This window comes from Arvicanthis niloticus, chromosome 9 (assembly GCF_011762505.2).
Source record: "Arvicanthis niloticus isolate mArvNil1 chromosome 9, mArvNil1.pat.X, whole genome shotgun sequence".
Taxonomy (NCBI): Eukaryota; Metazoa; Chordata; class Mammalia; order Rodentia; family Muridae; genus Arvicanthis; species Arvicanthis niloticus.
Window position 1 is genome coordinate 54,641,214 of NC_047666.1, and position 20,325 is coordinate 54,661,538.

Below are 20,325 nucleotides of genomic sequence, written 5' to 3' on the forward strand. Positions count from 1 at the left end.
GGCTTTTTTTTTTTTTTTTAATAGGTCTATTTGTTTTGTTGGCCATGTCTTCTCTGGATACATTTTAAAAGTGGATTATATGGAAGTGTCTTTATAGTATTAAATTTAAGTCCATTAGAGTAGGTATTGGTATGTGGTAAAAAAAAAAAGGGGGGGGGGGTCTAGCTTCATTCTTTTGCATGTAGATACTGATTTGTCCTGACATTTACTAAACACACCAGCCTCTCTTTGATGTATGTTTTTTTCAACTTTGTAAAAATGTGTTGCCTTCTTCTGGGTAAGTTTTATTTCTAGACTCCTTGTCCTATCCCACATGTCTAGAGGCAGATTTCTGTGCCACCCCCATTAATTTGATTATATAGCTTTGTAGTATATTTTAAATCAGGTAATATGGTATCTTCATCACTTTTCTTGCTAAGAGTTGTTCAGAATTGTGTTGGCTTCCCAGACTTTTAGGATTTATTTTATTTCTGTAGGCAATGCAGGGCCATTTTTATATGGATTACATAAAACCTGCAGAGTGATTTGGGTAATAAGAATATTTTAGCAACATGAACTTTTTAATCCATAAATATTTGATATTATCTTATTTATTTATATCCTTTTTAATTTTTCTGTTCTTTTTTTCTGTTTGTATTATATAGTGTATGCTCTGTATGTCTAGATGTGTATATATGAGTGTGGGCTTGTACACACACACACACACACACACACACACACACACACACACACATGCAGAGCTTGAGAAAGACATCAGTTGTCTTTTGCTATTGCTTTAAGGTGGGGTCTGTTACTGAGCCAGAAGGAACTCTTCCCAATTCCCCACCCCTGTGGGCTGTGCTGAGATTACTGGCCTTCACAGTTATACCTAGCTTCTTAGGTGAGTACTGGAGGTTCAACCTTACATCGTCATGTTTAGGAGTAAGTGTTCCTGCCCACTGACCATGTTCCCAGCCATCTTCAAGTTCTTCATCATGGTTTCGGTTTCCCACGTCCATAGGTCTTCCAGCATCTCCATCATGTCCATTCCTAAATACTTGCCTCACTCCTTTTGAAGCCAAGGTAAGTAAGGGGATTCTCAGCCTAAAAAGCACATTTTCCTCTTTGTGAGATCATCATCGAATTATGAATAGTTGTGTTTTTGACAATGGATTAGCAATGGATCCCTGACTCAAAAGAGTATTTTAGCACCAGATTTTAAATGATTCTTCATGTATTACTCTAAGAGCTGCTGGCTAGCATAGATACAGAGACTCACTTGTTGGACCTCTGGCTTCTATTTTTTTTTTATTTGTTTAACTCATTTTTAATCACGACTTATCCATGTAGTTCCCCCACATCCCACCAGAATTTGTTGTCAGTATTTTTCTTGAACTTAGCCTTGTTGATTACAGTAACGTGAAATCTCTACATTGGATTTGCACTTCTCTAATTGCTAAAGACAATGACTACCTTTTGAGATATTTTTTTAGCCATTTTAATTTTTATTTTAGAACTCTCTGTTCAGATCCATGGCTCATTTTTTTAATGGGGATATTTGTTTCCTTGACTCGTTGTTTTCTGAGTTTCTTATACAATCTGGATATTAACCTTCTGCCATAGGAATATCTGCCAAGGTTCCCCCACTCTTTGAGGGCTTATTCTTCAATTAGTTGGAGTTTTTCTAGATGTGCACAAGATTTAGTTTTGTAAACCCCCACTTGTCAATTGTTGACCTTAATTCTGGGATAAATGGAACCCTAAGCAGAAAGTCCTTTCCTCCAGCTATATCATGTAGGATTCTGCCTTGTTTTCTTCTAGAAGTTTCAGTGTTTAGGTTTTATATCAAGGTTTTTGATCCATTTGGAATTGACTTCTGTGTAAGGTAATAGCACAGAAAAAGGCTTTTTCTGCATCTACTGAGATGATCATGTGCTTTTGTCTTTAAGTGTATTTATATGGTGTATTACAGTTATTGACTTATATGTTGAACCAAGCCTGTATTTCCAGTATAAACCAATTCAGTTGTGGTGAATATATGTATATATTCAGCTTGAAAGTTTTTTATTGAGTCTTTTTATATGTTCACCAGAAATATTGTCCTGTAGTATTCTTTCTTTGTTGAGACTCTATCTTGCTTTTGATATTAGAGTAATACTGACTTTGTAGAAGTTTGGGAGTGTGCCTTCTCTGTGTGTATTTATATATATTTAGACTAGTTTAAAAAGTATCATTCATAGCTCTTTTTCAATGGTCTAGTACAATTTTGATGTGACTCCACTTGGGCCCGAATAGTTTTCTTCAGACAGTTTTTAGTATCATTTTGATCTTGCTATTTGTAATAAGTTTGGGGTCTTTTCACGGTTTTACTTTGGTGATTTGGATGAATTTAGAAATCCATTCATGTCTTTTATATCTTCACATTTGAGAGAATATAGGTTTGCTTTTAAACTATTCTCTTTCTTTGATTTCTTTTATAATGTTTCCTTGTTTATTACTGAGTCTGTTGATTTGGATCATTTCTTTCTTTTGGTTAATTGGATCATAAATTTGCCAATCTTGCTTATCTTTTTAAAGAATGTATTTTATGTATATGTGTGTTTTGCTCACGTGTATGTGTGTGCACCATGTGTGCGCCTGGTGTGTGCAGAGATCAGAAGAAGGTATTGGGTCCTCTGAAGCTGGAGATTTGGATGGTTCTGAGAAACCATGTGGCTAATGGTAACTAAACCTGGGTCCTTTGCAAGAACAACACCTGCTCTTAAGTGCTGAGTCATCTCTCTAGTCCCTTGTTCATCCTTCCAAAGAACTAGCTCTTGGTATTGTTTTTTTATTCTATTTCATTAATTTCTGCTCTAATTTTTTTTATTTCTTCCTGTCTGCCGGACTAAGGTTTGGTTTGTTCTTGTTTTTCCAAATTCTTGAATTGCATCATTAAGTCGTTTATTTGTGCCATTTCTGATACTTAAATACAGACTCTTATAACTATAAGTGCCCCATGCAGGGCAGTGCAGGACAGTACCGGATTCTGAAGGACATTGCAGGACAGTGGAGGACAGCACAGGACTGCACAGGACTGCTTTTAATGTATCCCAGATATTTGGTTGTCATTGTCATTTAATTCCAAGAAAATTTTAATTTCTTTATTCATTTCTTATTTGATCCAATCATCATTCAGAAATATGTTTGTGTAGTTCTTAGAGTTTCATTTGTGGTTGATTGTAAGCTTTATTGCACCATGGTCAGAATGGGTATATGGGATTATTTTGATTTTTCTGAATTTGTTAAGTTTTTGTTGTTTCTCAGGATACAATCTGTTTTAGAGATTCTTCTATGGGCTTCAGGGTATAATATATTTTCTTTGTTTTTTGAATAGCATATTTGATGTGCAATCATTTATTTCTGATGTTTCTTTTTCCCCCCAGATAACCTATCTATTGGATAAAGTAGAGTATTGAAATCACCTATTGGATAAAGTGGTGTTGGACTTTACCTGTATCTTTAAGTCTCATAGAATGCTTTTTATGATACCGAGTGTACCAGAGTTTGGTGCATATATGTTTAGAACTGCAGTGTCTTCTTGATTGATTCCTTCCTTAGAATAATGTGCCTTTTATCTCTTCTGACTAGTTTTAGTTTGAAGTCTTTTGTAAAATCAGATATTAGAATATCTACAAATACTTGCTTCTAGGTTCCACTTCCTTGCTATCAGTTTAAGGTGGAGCCGATCATTAAAGCTAAGAGACGATTCTTGTAAAAAAAAAAAAAAAACAAAAAACAAGAAAACCAGAAAGCTGAATTTTATTTCTGTCCATGAAGTTAGTGTATGTCTTTGATGGGTTATTAACATTTAAAGTTATTGAAGGGTGTGTGATGAATGCATTATTATTTGATTCCTGTTCATGTTCTTAGGAATTATTGCTTCATTTCTTTGCTTTGTGTAGTGTCTCCTTAGCCCTCTCTTCAGCCTGAAAGGTTGCTTCCAGTATTCTCTGTAGGGCTGATTTGATGGACATGCATTCTTTTGGCCTGTTTGTATTATGGAAAGGTTTTGATTTTCCTTCAACTATGGCAGATAGTTTTACTGGGTAAAGTAATCTGTGATGGCTATTCCTGGTTGTCAACTTGATTACTTCCAAAATGAACTACGACCCAGAAATGAAGGGCACACCTGTCATCCAGTTCTTGTGGCTGGAAGATAGAGGCTTCTTAACATGGAGACCTTGAGGCATAATGGCCTGAAAAGCTTAGGCCCAGGCAAGGTATTATATGCTTTTATTCCCAGGAGACTGGGACAAGCAGAACTCTAAGTTCAAGGCCAGACTGAAACAAAGCAAGTTCCAGATCTAGGCATGGTGGTACATACCTTTAATTTGGGCCATATCTTCTGCTGGAGGCTTACATAAGGACATTGGAAGAAGGAAGATTCACTCTTCTTCACCTGATTGGACTTACTTGCCAGCACATCTGTTGGAAACTTCCTCTTCAAGATTCCAGTTTAAAAGACCATGTGAAACCCCCAGCCTTTAATTTTGTGTCCTTGATATCTTTGGTGAAGTTTATGATTGTTCTTTTAAACTCTATTTCCTGGGGTTCATCTAGGTAATTCTCATCAGAGAATGTTCTTACGGAGCTAATGGGTTTCAGGTGGGACACGCTGTCTTGTCCTTTCATGTTTTTTTGTGCTTTTATTATGTGAACTTCATTCATTGGACATGTGTCTGAGGTGAGGTTCTAACCTGCCTCAGGTTGGGCAGGAGCCCATATACAACTTCCATAGGAGCTGCTAGATTGGGTCTGGGCCTGCCATCGTGGAGATGGGACATGAGTAGTCTAGGGTCAGGGGAGGTCACCTGGCAGCACTGGTGGGTGTGTGAGCTGAATTTCCAGAGCTGGGCCTGGGACTGTTGGGATGGCAGGAGCAGGCTTGGTTCTGAGACTCAAGAGGCAAAGCCCTATGGGGTTGTGTGTTCAGAGCTAGGTCTGGGAGCATGAACATGGTGTGTTACATGGCTTACTTCTGAGGGGATCCATAAGGCAAAGGAAGTGCAGGAGCCATGCACCTGAAGTTTGTGAGTTTGGGGTGCGCCTGTGACACTGGAGTGAAATAAGAACTTTGAATTATGACATTCAGGGCCAATCATGAACCTAAAGGAACTTTATAACATTTTATTTGTGGTTATGTAAAGATTTAGTTCACATAAGCTAAAAGGAAGAGGCAGGCATGATACCCCAATTCTGTTGTCACTGAACTCAGGTGTCTAAAGCAAAAGAATAAGGGTGACAGTCCAAGCCTGTCACATGGAGAGAACTTATTTCAAAACAAACACACAGTAATGAACCATAATCATTTCAAAGGCATTTCTTCTGAAGACAAGACAGACCTGTTATATCCTGGAAATTGGGACTAAAAGCTTGCAAGGTTAAAAGCTGGGCAACAGAAACATTGGCTTTAAAGTAGTTCATCACTTAGTATGACCCCTCTCAGCCTACTATGTATATGGCACTTAGTAACCAGTTCAGAATATAAATCAATTCTATGTAAGTTTGACTCTGAGAGACTGTCATGCAATTGCAGATTTTGAAACAGCAAGACTTTGCACATCTTTAGGACAGTAGCCATTTTGGTGTTTTAGAGAATGAGACCCTAAATAGTATATTTCAATCTAGCATTTAAATGAGGCATTCATGTACAGCTGAGCCAAGTTACAGGAAGAGAAATGGAGACGACGCCACTATGACATGTATTTTACAAGGTAAAAGGATTCTGTGACCTCCTTTCCTTCATCGACTCATGGAGGGAATGTGGGTGAAACACTGCTGACTTCCATTAATATTTTCAAAGCTTCAGTTCAAATAAAATCACTAATTGTTTTAAATACTTTTTCCACAATGGGTAAATAATTATTATGTCTGCTAAAGCATGTTTCTGCAAGGAAGAGAGCACAACTAAAATAGTATAGTTCAATTTTTTTCAGAAATCTCAAGCATACAGTTCTTATCACTTGGATGAAAAAGTTCAATAGATTTTGCCATTAAAATCTGTTGTCAGGCTGGGCAGTGTTGGTGCACACCTTTAATAGCAGTGTTTGGGAGGCAGAGGCAGACAGATCTCTAGGCTAGCCTGTTCTACAGAGTGAGTTCAGTACAGCGAGGGCTACACAGAGAAACCCTGTCTGGAAAAGCCAAAACAAGCAAACAAACATAAGATTGCCAGAAATATGTGGAGCAGGCACACACATGGCATTAAAATGTATTCATGTGGTGACAAACACGTGCATTTTATTGAGCTGTTTACACGGAAGGTTTGTGAATTCTGTGGCTCTCAAGTGTTGAGGCTCATGCACTGATTAAAATGGAGCAAACACAATTTCTGATGTTTTCCACTCCAAGAACATGCGAAGCTTTCCTATCCTGATATTTTTATTCTGCACAGAGTCTCCCTCAGAGCCTGGTGGACCTGCTTGTTGCGCAGGGTGTAGATGACGGGGTTCAGAAGGGGTGTCACTACCGCGTTCACAAGAGCAGCCTCTCTGTTGGATTCAAGCCTACTCGTTTGCCTTGGTTTTACATATATAAATACACAGCTGCCATACATTAGAGAGAGGACGATGAGGTGGGATGAGCAGGTGGAGAAAGCTCTCTGTCTCTCCTTGGCTGATGGGAGACGCACAATTGTGACTACTATGTTGCTGTATGCAATAGTGGTTATGATGAGAGACGAGAGAATGACAATCAAAGCAAGGGCAAACGTCAGAGCTTCAGCAGAACTGGTGTCAGAGCAGGAGAGGTGGATCAGAGGGCTGACATCACAGAAGAAGTGTGGGATGATGTGGGGGCCACAGAAAGATAACCGTGATACCTTTACTACTAGCCACGTGATCAGGGTGAATGTCACAGAAAGGCAGGCCATGATTAGGAGGATGCAAGTCCTCAGGTCCATGATGGTGGGATAATGCAGAGGCTTGCAAATAGCTACATACCTGTCCACTGACATCACAGCTATGAGAAGAAAACCGAATGCCCCAATAAATAGAATGATGAAGGCTTGTGTGAAACAGGCAACAAAGGAAATTTTTTGTTTCCCTAAAAAAAATATAGCCAACAACTTGGGAATGACAGCACTTGTATAACAGGACTCCCCAAAGGAGAAAACACCTAGGAAAAAGTACATAGGGCTTTTCAGACGGGTACTGGTGCAGACAATGGAGACAATGGTGACATTCCCGGTGATGGAGGCCAGGTAGGCCAGCAGGTTTAGTGAGAAGAGAAGTCTGCCCAGGTGCTGGGCAGCAGGAAATCCTTCCAGAATAAATTCCTGGACAGTTGTTCCGTTTCCCATTTCCACTGTCTAAGACAACTTATGGTAGAGAGATCTCAGAGAGCAGAGGTATTCTCATAGCACACACAATGAGGTCATTCGGCAGCCTGCTCAAGGTGTGACGAAGACAAAATAGTATGTTACTGTCTTTACTTTTGACATGAGCCTGTGTGTCCCTAAGTTTAACTATAGTGTCATAAGTATTGGCATATTATTCTTTGGTCCAGACATTTCTATTGTCACCATTACCACGTATACTACTATACTGGCCACCTGAAGTCAGTATTCCTCTCTGTCCTCACAATATCATGAGTATTAGGTTCCCACCACCCTGTTTCACCAGGAGAAGAAACTTTCAGAGTCTCAGAGATACTAAAGCCTGCATTCTAAATGGGCCTTACTGGAATCCAAAATTCCTGCTGCTTCTCAACTTTACAACAATGTATTTTTAGTGCATTCCATTTGTATTTATTTATTGTTACTATAGCTATGTGGGGGGCATGTATATGGGGGTAAGAGGACAATCTGCTGGAGTCAGTTTCTTCTTGCACCCTCTTGGTCCTGAAGATCAAATTCATGTCCTCAGGCTTGGTGGAGACTACCTCAACTCACTGAAGCAATATTTTCTGTAGAATAAAATGTCCAACTGACAGTCTCTCAAACCTATGTGGGAGCTACACTCCACTGACACCACTTTCTCATTCTTCAGGTAATAGCAATGACATATGGTGGACCTAAGAGCAGAATGGCTCTTAGACACATCTGTTTCAGCATGACCACTAATATAAAGGCACTGAGATGACCACGCACAAGGAACCTCACCAGTATAGGGTAAACCAAAAATGTAAGCTTGTTCACCTTAGCACATAAGGGGATGCTGGTGGCCGTTTTTCATGGCATAAACCAACTAGGAAAAATGATCCAGACATTACACCATCCCCTTTACTCAGGGCAACTTCATCATTCTCTCTTCCATCTCATCTGAGGGTCATGTTGCTGGCAGCAAGTGGAATATGTGTCTGTCCCACACTGTCATGGCCAAGATCTGGGTGCACCTGTACCTTACTTTCCATCATGCTTCAGGACCTGCAGAGTTGCCTAGGGAACATTCCAGCATTCTGCTCGCCTCTCTGGTGAGCATCTGGCCTTTCTTCCACATGGCTTTCTCCTTTGTAATCCCACAGAATTCAGTGAGAAATTGTCTCTGTTGGATTATACTGAGAATGGAAATCTTCAAAAACGCTAGTCTAATATGTCTTTGATGATTTCCCCACAAGAATTGGTCACTAGCATGATGTCCCTAGGCAGGGCACAGGGTGCTCTCAGAGCTCATTATGAGTAGAAGGAATAGAAAGGAACTGTTATGCACAGCTGGGCTCCCTAGAGACATCTAATTGGTCACTTTTGAGAACAAGAGTTGTTGATAGAACACCGTGTTTCCTGTCTGGGGTGACAGGTGGTGCCTACTGTCCTCTGCTGAGAAATTTTACTTGAATTTCCTAAGGGTTTCTCAGATCTCAACTTGGATATTTCCTATTTATCTGACGTCAAAGCTCACCCTTACATTGTCTACATGTGGTGTGCGTGCTGAGGCCAGAGCAACGTAGCTAAATACAAAGATGTGATCATAAATGATTTGTCCTGGCCTTTTTTTGTCAGACTTATGGAGAAGGTACAGGAGGAAGATGTATGGGAGAGAGTGGATTTCACCTTTGTCTGTCCACCTATGTATGGTATAATTGTTTTCATTATATTTTAATTTAATCTAATTTTTATCAGCAAACAATTACAGTGGAAATGAATAAATTTAAGGTTAATATTTCAACATATGCATGTGTGGGCACCAGCTACTGGTGTTTTTATCAGCAGAGTATTTTCTTTGCTGGCCCACACTCCTTAATGAGGGAAATGCAATTCCTACTTTTCCATAGGGATAAAGGGAAGCCCAATGTTCTCCTGACATCTCAAACATACCTAAGCTTTGCCATAGATATAGTCATAGACATAGATATAGATACTCTAAAATATCACATTGTACTCTGTAAATGCATACAACTATTATGAGTCAAATCAATGTGTGTGTGTATACAATTTTGTATATAGTGTTGTTTTAATTAGGGTTTTGTTGCTGTGAAAGGACACCGTGACAACAATAACTCTTATGAATGAAAACATTTAATTGAGGCTGGCTTACAGTTTTAGATATTTAGTCCATTATGATCATAGCAGGAAGCTTGGCAGTGTGCACGTAGAAAGAAATGTAACAAAGTGCTTCCACATACTAGAGAAACATGGTTCATTATCTCTCTGTGCTTGTCTTATTTCACTTAAAATAGTATCTAGGTTTATTCAGGCTATGGAACATATCATAATTTCATCTTAGTGGCTGACTAATGGATCAGTGTGTGCATCTGTAATAGGTAAATCTCCTTACAGTTAATAGATGTAGGTAGACATTGCTGAAAGGCATGTGAGCCTAAGAAAGAAGAAGCTGTTGCTTAGCAACATTTGATCTTGGAGTTTCTTCTCTTGGCTACATCAGATTGGCTTCTGGAAACTGATCTCTACTCCTGAAGCTTGTAGCTTTACAGTAAAAATCAGGGATCACACATTTTTAATATAGGATGCAGAGAATTTAAGCTGAAACTGAGCTGGAAGCAACCTCCTTGCTAGTTGGCTTCTGTAATTCCAGAAGATGCTATACCTGTAAATTGAGAAGGTGTCTACAGTCTTAATGAGCTATGAACCCAATGAACTGTGATGCCACCCTGCCACACAACATATGTCCACTGGTGGCATGACTGTTTTGGCATAGCCTACAGCTACTGATTAGATTTGAGGCCCACTTTACAAGAAGGAATGTATGTCTGCTAGTGTAAACCCAGTCAAAAAATTCTTGATTGATGGGGAGGATCTTACCTGGGGAGGAATTTACTATTGTTGTGTAGCTAAATTAACAAAACCTCCAAATGTTTCCTAAATACATTTATACTCACAGGCAAACAATACACTCAGATTTAAAGAGTTCTCTCATTTTTGTTTGTTTTTTTTCACTGCTAGATTGTGAGGTGACTTCTTGAAGATGTTATACTTGAATCTGCCATCATCAACCCTAGTTTACAAAGTCAAGGCAAATATCAAAGAAGCTTTCTTCAATGTCCATATGGCTCCCACAAATGAATAAAAAGACTAACTATTCCAAAAACACTGGCTCATTCTGCTTCAACCCAGGCAATTCTGGATCCCTCCTTTTAAATTCTTAACTCCTTTTAAAATTTTTTTGTTATAACACATATATGCATAGTTATATAAATATAACCTTCTGAGTCAGGTTGGTATGGCCTGTGTGTATATGATTTCAGGGCTGAACACATTGTATTAAAAAACAAGTTAGGGGGTTCATCCTTGGGAGAAGCCAATGCTCTCTTTTTCTGTGATTGTTAGTTGTCTGTAGCTCTTGTCTGGTTGTGAGAATCTGTGAAATTTCCCCTTCTGTTCTAGCATATTTACTGATATTATATTGTTCAGGTCTTGATTAGGCAGCTATATTGTTGAGGTGTCATGAGTATAGTTTCCCTGTCTTTTTTTCGAAGACACAATCATGCAGCAGACTTCTTGGTTCTCTGCATCTTATAACCTTTTTTCTTTTTCTTTGGTGATGTTTTCTGACTCTTAGGGTTAAGAGTTGTGGTATTCATTAAGGCTGAGCTCCACGCAATCCATGATTTTTGTATTATGACCAGCTGTGGGGTTCAGTAGTAGTCTCCATTTGCTGTAAAGAGGAATAAAGAGGAGCTTCTTTGATGAGAGGCAAAAGCTACCCTATCTGTGGGCAAAGGGTAAGTTTTAGAATGCAGCTAGGGTTTATTTTTCTAGTAACATAGTTATGACATTTCATGATAAAAGCAAATTTAAGCAGCATCTATCTACAAATCCAGCTTTACAGAAGGCACTAGAATGAAACTTTAACAGGAAGAAGATAAACATACCTCTAAAATAATACAGAATAAATAATCCTAGACAAGCAAATCAAAAGCGGGGAAACATGCACACACATCACCACCACCACCACAATAACATCAACATCAACAACAAAATAACAATAATCAACAAATACTGCTCATTGATAACTCATAACACCAATGATCTCAATTCACCAATAAAAAGGCACAGGCTAACAGGTAGATGTGAAAACAGGATTCATCATTCTGCTGTGTCTAATAAACACACCTTAACATCAAAAATAGACACCACGTTAGGGTCAAACAATGGAAAAATATGTTCCAAACAAATGGACCTATGAAGTGAGCCAATGTAGCCATTTTATTATCTGACAAAATAGACTTAAAACCAAAACTAATCAGAAGAGATAAGGAAGAGAAGGATACCTATTCATCAATGGAAAAAACTACCAAGAAGACATAACAATTTTTAACATCTATGCACCAAACACAAGGGAACTCTTGTTGATAAAAGAAACACTACTATATCTTAAATACATATTGACTCTCACAAACTACACTGATAGTGGCACCATCAGTATCTCCCTACTGCCAATAAACAGGTAATCCAGAGAAAAACCAAAGAAAGAAATGATGGAATTAACTAATATCATAAACCAAATGGACTTAACAGATATTTACAGAACATTTCACTCAAATACAAAAGAATATACTTTCTTCTCAGCACTTCATGGAGCTTTCTCCAAATTTGACCACTTACTCAGACACAGAGAAAATCTCAACAGATACAAGACAATTGAAATAACACCCTGCACCCTATCTGACCACCATAGATTAAAGCTGTGTATAAACAGGAGAAAAAACCAGAAAGATTACAAAGTCATGGAACTCAATAGTGCATGAGAAAAGGGTAAAGACAGAAATCAAGAAAGAAATACAAGATTCTCGAGAATTAAATGAAAGAAAATACACCACATAACATCAGACACTGAGAAAATCTAGAGAATTATAAGGACATAATTCACAAACCTGTACTCCATCAAACTGGAAAATCTAAAAGAAATAATTTTCTCTTTTGTTTAAATTTTTTATTTGATATTTTATTTATTTACAATACAGATGTCATCCCCTTTCCCCATTTTCCCTCCCTGAAAAAAACCTTATCCCACCCCCCTCCTCCTTTATGCTTTTATTCCATTTTGATTACATGCATGTATTAAGGTCAGTTCTAGGTTGAGGGTCTAGCAATACAATAGATGCAAATAGTCAAGGAACAAGCAAGACAATAAACACAAATAGTCAAAGAACAAGCAAGGCATTAAACCCAATTACTTGAACGTTCTTGTGATAACTGTTTCTAAGGGCTTATCAGGATGACCAAAGTATCTGAGATTATTTCCCTGTCCTAGCCCAAGGTCATTTTCATGTCTGAAGCCTACTTCCTTGTTCTAGCCTAAAATTTAGATTCCTGACTGAAATTTACTTCTTTGTTCTAGCCTAAGACTTAGATTTCTGCCTGAATTTACTTCTTTGTTCTAGCCTAATATCAGATTCCGGCCTGAAATCTAAGTCCTTGACCTTGGCCAATCTCATATTCCTGCCAAGCAGCCCATTTCCTTGTCCTTGGCCAATGTCAAATTCTTGCCCAGCAGCCCCAAAGGCTTTCCACCTCTCTTAATTTTTTTTTATTTCATTAACAAGACTGAGCCTGTCTGTTGTTCTGACAAAAATGTCTTTCCTTGGGAGGCAGAGGCAGGCAGATTTCTGAGTTCAAGGCCAGCCTGGTCTACAGAGTGAGTTCCAGGATAGCCAGGGCTACACAGAGAAACCCTGTCTCGAAAAACAACAACAACAACAACAAAATGTCTTCCTTACCCATCATGAAATATGCATTATCCAAAGCAATGCACTTCTATCTTAGGTTGGTAAGGCTCTGTGCAGAATCTTACCCATCCTTGGCTTGCCAAGGTTGTTAATTTAATAACTCTGTCTGGGGGTCCATTTTCAGGTTCAAGCCATGTACTTTGGCTGCCAACATGTTGCTGTTGTTAAAGAAAAGCTTTAACATGATGGGCAGGAATAAAAGTATTCCTAGGGCAAAATGGGCTAGCATGATCAAGCTATATATGCCATTTTTGAAGCTTGATCAAAATAGAAATATTGACCTCAGGCCATGGGTAACTTTATCTATAGTATCTACCGCATCAACGTTTAGCAGAGCAGCATTTTTGAAATTCATAAGCTCCCTATGTATCGTTAAAACTTCCAGAGAGGTGTTAGAATTATGCCAAATACACTACAAGTGTCATTGAACTTCTTCCTAATTATAATGACTACCACTGTAAATTTTAGAACTAACATGAATCCAATGGTATTTGGCTTGACACTCAAGATGGCTCCTTACCCTTAAATTCTGAATTTCCTTCCAGTAATTTGAATAGGATAAAGAGCATCAATCCATTCTTCCAAATGACTACCTAAATCCTCTTGTATATTCAATGCATTAATAACATTTTTTGCTAAATGATTAACAAAAGTAGCTATCTTAATTTCTGTGTCATAGCAATTGCAGAAGCAGTGGTGCTACTGTCATTAAATTATGTAATTACAATTTAATTTAATGTAATTAAAACTGTTATACCAGCAATAATCAAGCCCACTACCCTCTTGCTTCTTCTTAAAGCCTGACTCATTTCTTCCATTCCTTGCAAGCTGTTTTTAGAATCCCAGGGTTCTATGATACTCAGGGTACTAAAACAAAAGCTGATTGATAAACCTCTATAACTGACATGCTAGATTTCAAAACACAATGAGAAGGTGTACAATCAATGCAACTTACATTAAATACTGTAGAAGAAACAAAAGTATTTTTAACTTGACAATTTAAAAAGCCTTAACACATGTGCTAACACCTGTTTGAAATCCAGATCCTGCCCCAACTTTATCTCTTGCTAACAGAACATCATAGAGAACTGCAGATAATTTCCATTTATATCCCTGAAAATGTCCAGAACCAAATGAAGACTGTTATTTTCAATATTGGATTGATTTATAGACCAGTCCATGATTGAGTCTGTTTTGGGAGCCGGCTCCTAGCAGAAAGTGACTATCATCTTCACAGCCATCTCGAGTCATATACCCTGACAAGAGACTTGTTTTCAACAGCCTACAACAGCTGAGCACACTCTGATAACATCTTGTTTATCTCACATATCTTGTTTTGCTGCTTAGTGCCCCCAGCTTCAAGGCACATGTGGTATCCACGCCTGCAAGGCATGTGGCAAAGCGTATAAATACCCAGTATTTCCTTTCAATAAAGGAGACTTGACCACACACCCTGTCTTGTCTCTATTCTTTGAGTCTCTTCCCCTCTATCCCCGTTCTCTCTCTTGCTAGACCCTGTTGTCTGATCCCCTCAGACCAGAGCACTTAGCCCCAAAGTGTGGGGCAGTGCAGTCCTCGACAAGTCTGAATAACTGGTCACTGTAGCCGCCCGCGGCCACAAGTCAACTGGGTTCACCTGAAAGGGGGGCTGGGAATGAAAGGGGAAGGAGGGCGAGAAGAGATGAGGCCAAAACAAAGTTCTCTGATCAAGGCCTCAAGCTTTAATGTTCAGCTCTCAATTTAAAGGGGAAGACCCAACCCACAACCCCTCCTGGTTTCAGATGGGTGGGATAATCCATAGTCCGTTCCAGGTCACAGCTGGAGATGTCTCAAGGCAAGCCCAGGGGCAGTTCTGCTTCTGTGTTCCGGGCAGCCAAGGTGGGTAACTCCACCTAGATCCTGTCACTTGACCTTGTTGTGGTAACCAAGGTCTCTTCAGGCTTGCTCATGGTGGGGGGGGGGGAGGTACAGGTCACATTTAATAACAATACAAGAGGCATTATAACTTCTCTTTTTGATTCTCTGTTCCATGAGGTCTAAAAACTTGAGGCAAGGCAACTTGTCTCATCAGGGTTATAGGGTTGGGAACTTATGTCCAATGCAGCTTCCTAGTCACCATTGTCAGGGTACTCAGCAAACTCACAGGTCAGCATCATACTTTGTCCTGGAATCAGCATGTCTCACCCATCTCTCTGGTGGCCACTGTGCTCCTTCAGCATCCTGCAGAAAAAAACACAAACATGCCCTCTTCCCCATATTTAATACCTGATCGGGATCATGACTTATGCCAATAAATGGATCCTTCCCTTTCACCTATGCATAAGTATGCCTAGTTGTAGAGTGCCACAGACACTCAGCAGAAAGTTCCTTGGCATCCAAATTTTTAAAAAATTAAAATAAAAAATAAAAGAACATGATTTAAATAAATTTGTGGTGTACAGGGATATATCTCCCCCTTTTTTATTTTATGAAGATATTGTTTTAAAGTTCCACGGGCCCATTCCACAGTCTCTTGTCCTTGACAATCATAAGGAATCCCCGTAATATGGGTAATATTTAATTGCTGCTAAAAAGTCTCAAATGTTCGACTGCCATAGCCAGTTCCATTATCTGTTTTGTTTCTCTCTCTCTCTCTCTCTCTCTCTCTCTCTCTCTCTCTCTCTCTCTCTCTTTATTATTGGGTACTTTATTTATCTACATTTCAGATGTTATCCCCTTTCCCCATTCCCTACCCCTAGAAACCCCTTAACCCATCCTCCATCCTCCTATTTCTATGAAGGTATGTCCCCACCCATCCACCCACTCCTACCTTCCCTCCCTTGAGGCATCCAACCTTCAAGGGACCAAGACCCTCCTCTCCCACTGATGCCTGACAAGTCTATCTTCCTCTACAAATACATCTAGAGACATAGGTCCCTCCATGTGTGTTCCCAGGCTAGCTGTTTAGATTCAGGGAGCTCTGGTTGGTTGGTATTGTTGCTCTCCCCATGGGGCAGCAAGCTCCTTCAATTGCTCCAGTCTTCTAACTCCTCCACTGGGAACCCTGTGATCAGTTTGATGGTTAGCTGTGAGCATATTCTTCTGTATATGTCAGGCTCTGGTAGGGCTTCTCAGGAGACAAGTATATCAGGCTCCTGTCAGCATGCACTTCTGGACATCCACAACAGTGTTAGCATATGGTAATTGTATCTGGGAGGGATCTCCAGGTGGGGCGGTTTCTAGATGGTTTCTCCTCCAGTTTCTGCCCCACACATTTTCTCATATTTGCTCCTGTGAGTATTTTGCAACTCCTTTTAAGAAGGACAGAAGCACCCACACTTTGGCCTTTCTTTTTCCTAGGCTTCATGTGATCTGTGAGTTATGTCTTGGGTATTGTGAGATTTTGAGCTAATATCCACTTATCAACGAGTGCACACCATGTGTGTTCTTTTGTGGTTGGGTTACCTCACTCAGGATGATATTTTTAGATCCATTCATTCACCTAAGAATTTCGTGAAGTCATTGTTTTTAATAGCTGAGTAGTATTTCATTGTGTAAATGTACCACCTTTCTGTATCCATTCTTCTGTTGAAGGACATCTGGGTTCCTTCCAGCTTCTGGCTATTATAAATAAGGTTTCTATGAACATAGTGGAGCATATGTCCTTGTTATTTGTTGGAGCATCTTCTGGGTATATGCCCAGGAGTGGTATAGCTGGGTCCTCAGATAATGCTATGTCCAATTTTCTGAGAAACTGCCAGACTGATTTCCAGAGTGGTTGTACAAGCTTACAATCCCACCAAAAATGGAGGAGTGTTCCTCTTTCTCCACATCCTTGCCAGAATCTGCTGTCATCTGAGTTTTTAATCTTAGTCATTCTGACTGGTATGAAGTGGAATCTCGGGGTTGTTTTGATTTGCATTTCCCTGATGACTTAAAGATGTTGAACATTTCTTTAGGTGCTTCACGACCATTCGATATTCCTCAGTTAAAAATTTTTGTTGAGCTATTCACCACATTTTAATAGGGTTATTTGATTGTCTGGAGTCTAATTTCTTGAGTTCTTTGTATATATTGGATATTAGCCCTCTATCAGATGTAGGATTGGTAAAGATCTTTTCCCAATCTGTTGGTTGCCGTTTTGTCTTATTGACTGTGTCTTCTTGCCTGTCTCTGTACCAATACCATGCACTTTTTATCACGACTGCTCTGTAGTACAGCTTGAGGTCAGGAATAGTGATTTCCCCAGATGTTCTTTTATTGTTGAGAATAGTTTTTTGCTCTCCTGTTTTTTTTTTGTTGTTGTTGTTGTTGTTGTTCCAAATGAATTTGAGAATTGCTCTTTCTATCTCTGAGAGGAATTGAGTTGTAATTTTGATGGGGATTGCATTAAGTATGCAGATTGCTCTTGGCAAGATGGCCATTTTTTACTATATGAATCTGCCAATCCATGAGCATGGGAGATCTTTCCATCTTATAAGATCTTCAATTTCTTTCTTCAGGGACTTGAACTTCTTGTCATACAGATCTGTCGCTTGCTTGGTTAGATTCATACCGAGGTATTTTGTATTATTTGTGACTATTGTGAAGGGTGTCATTTCCCTAATTCTTTCTCAACCTGCTTATTCTTTAAGTAGAGGAAGGCTACTGACTTGTTTGAGTTGATTTTATATCCAGCCCCTTTGCTGAAGTTGTTTATCAGGTTTAGGAGTTCTCTGGTGGAAGTTTTGGGTCACTTAAGTATACTATCCTATCATCTGCATATAGTGATATTTGACTTCTTCCTTTTTAATTTTTAATCCCTTTGATATTTTTTTTGTTGTCTAATTGCTCTGGCTAAGACTTCCAGTACTATATTGAATAGGTAGGGAGAGAGTGGGCAGCCTTGTTTACTCCCTGATTTTAGTGGGATTGCTTCAAGTTTCTCTTCACTTAGTTTGATGTTGGCCACTGGTTTGCTGTATGTTGCTTTTATTATGTTTAGGTATGGGTCTTGAATTCCTGATCTTTTAAAGACTTTTACCATGAAGGGGTGTTGAATTTTGTCAAATACTTTCTCAGCATCTAGTGAGATGATCATGTGTTTTTTTCTTTGAGTTTGTTTATATAGTGGATTATATTGATGGATTTCCATATATTGAACCATCCCTGCATTCCGGGAATAAAGCCTTCTTGATCATGGTGGATGATTGTTTTGATGTATTCTTGAATTTGGTTTGAGAGAATATTATTGAGTATTTTTTGCATTGATATTTGTAAGGGATATTGGTCTGAAGTTTTTTTTTATTGTTGGGTTTTTGTGTAGTTTAGGTATAAGTGTAATTGTGACTTCATAAAATGAATTGGGTAGTGTTCCTTTTGTTTCTATTTTGTGGGATAGTTTATAGAGAATTGGTCTTAGGTTGTCCTATAATGGCTACTCCAGCTTGTTTCTTGGGACCACTTGTTTGGAAAATTGTTTTTCAGCCTTTTATTCTGAGGTAGTGTCTGTCTTTGTCACTGAGGTTGTTTTCTGTATGCAGCAAAAATGTTGGGTCTTGTTTACATATCCAGTCTGTTAGTCTATGTCTTTTTATTGGGGAATTGAGTCCATTGATGTTAAGAGATATTAAGAAAAGGAGATTGTTGCTTCTTGTTATTTTTGTTATGGAGTTATGTTTGTGTGGCTATCTTTTTAAAGGTTTTTTGGAAGAAGATTACTTTCTTGCTTTTTCTAGGGTATAATTTTCCTCCTTGTGATGGTGGTTTCCCTCTATTATCCTTTGTAGGACTGGATTTGTGGAAAGATATTGTGTAAATTTGGTTTTGTCATGGAATATCTTGGTTTTTCCATCTATGGTAATTGAGAGTTTTGCTGGGAATAGTAGCCTGGGCTGGCATTTGTGTTCTCTTAGGTTCTGTATGACATCTGTCCGGGATCTTCTGGCTTTTATAGTCTCTGGTGAGAAGTCTGGTGTAATTCTTATAGGTCTGCCTTTATATGTTACTTGACCTTTTCCCCTTACTGCTTTTCATATTCTTTCTTTGTTTTGTGCATTTGGTGTTTTGATTATTATGTAACATGGTGAATTTCTTTTCTGATCTAGTCTATTTGGAGTTCTGTAGACTTCTTGTGTGTTCATGGGTATCTCTTTCTTTAGGTTAAGGAAGTTTTCTTCTATAATTTTGTTGAAGATATTTACTGGCCCTTTAAGTTGGGAATCTTCACTTTCTTCTATTCCTATTATCCTTAGGTTTGGTCTTCTCTTTGTGTTATGGATTTCCTTGATGTTTTGGGTTAGGATTTTTTTGCATTTTGTATATTCTTTGACAATTGTGTCAATGTTTTCTTTTTTGAATAATTATGAATTATATATATATATCTTGTAGCTTGAGCTAGCCCCACGCTTGGGGCCCAAAATGTCGAGGACCGCTCTGTCAATGTTGAAACCCGCACTGCCAAAAGCCTTGGGGGATAAATTGTTAGAGCCTGCACTGCCCCAGGCTGCTCTGGTTGCAGGTCTGGGTTCAGCAAGAGAGAGTGAGGATGGATTCGAAGAATGGAGACAAGACAGAGTGTGATTCAATCCCGTTTATTCTTCAGTCTCTCTTCTTCTCTCCAAGTCCCAAGTCTTGAGTTCCTAGTCCCTAGTTCCTCATCCCTAGTGCCTTCAAGTTCCAAGTTACTTCTTCCAAGAGCTAAGTGCCTAATACCTAATAATAATTCTTTTTCCAAGTTCTCTAGTCCAAGTGTCTTCTACCTCATGCCTAATAACTAACTCCAAGTTGTATTGTCCTAATTCTCTGTTGCCTATCTCGAGTCTCAAGTGCCTACTACCAAGTGCCTAATTCCTACTCCAAGTTGTACTACCGAGTATCTAATGTCTACTGCTTTCTTCTGTCTGCCTCTTGCCTTTTATATGTCTCACTTCTAAGCCACGCCTTTAAATCATGCCCTTAGGTATTGTCTCTAAATCTGATCTCTAAGTCACGCCCTTAAGTCACACACCTTTAAATCTCACACACCCAAGGGAAGATCCTGGGTATCTAAAACAAGATGTTATAAGAGTGTACTCAGCTGTTGTAGGCTATTGTAAACAAGCCTCTTGTCAGGATATATGGCTCAAGATGGCTGCAAGGATGATAGCCGCCTTCTGTCGGCTCCATATATATGCAATCAAAATGAAATTGCCAAATAATAGGGCAGACAGAGTCCCAACT

At 39.0% G+C, this 20,325-nt stretch overlaps 1 protein-coding gene across 2 annotated transcripts; it reads right to left on the reverse strand.

The window, feature by feature from the left end:
* Nucleotides 1-5,133: 5,133 nt before the first annotated feature.
* On the reverse strand, nt 5,134-8,507 carry LOC117715556 (olfactory receptor 6M1-like). Of its 2 annotated transcripts, none has more exons than XM_076940360.1 (2): nt 8,362-8,507; nt 5,134-7,407 (listed from the first exon to the last, which is right to left on the reverse strand). In XM_076940360.1, the coding sequence occupies exon 2, from the start codon at nt 7,319-7,321 to the stop codon at nt 6,389-6,391; it is 933 nt and encodes a 310-aa protein (XP_076796475.1). In that variant the 5' UTR covers nt 7,322-7,407; nt 8,362-8,507; the 3' UTR covers nt 5,134-6,388. The 2 variants fall into 2 exon arrangements, with proteins under 2 accessions (XP_076796475.1, XP_034368314.1); XM_034512423.2 differs by having other exon boundaries at nt 8,159-8,507.
* Nucleotides 8,508-20,325: the final 11,818 nt, after the last annotated feature.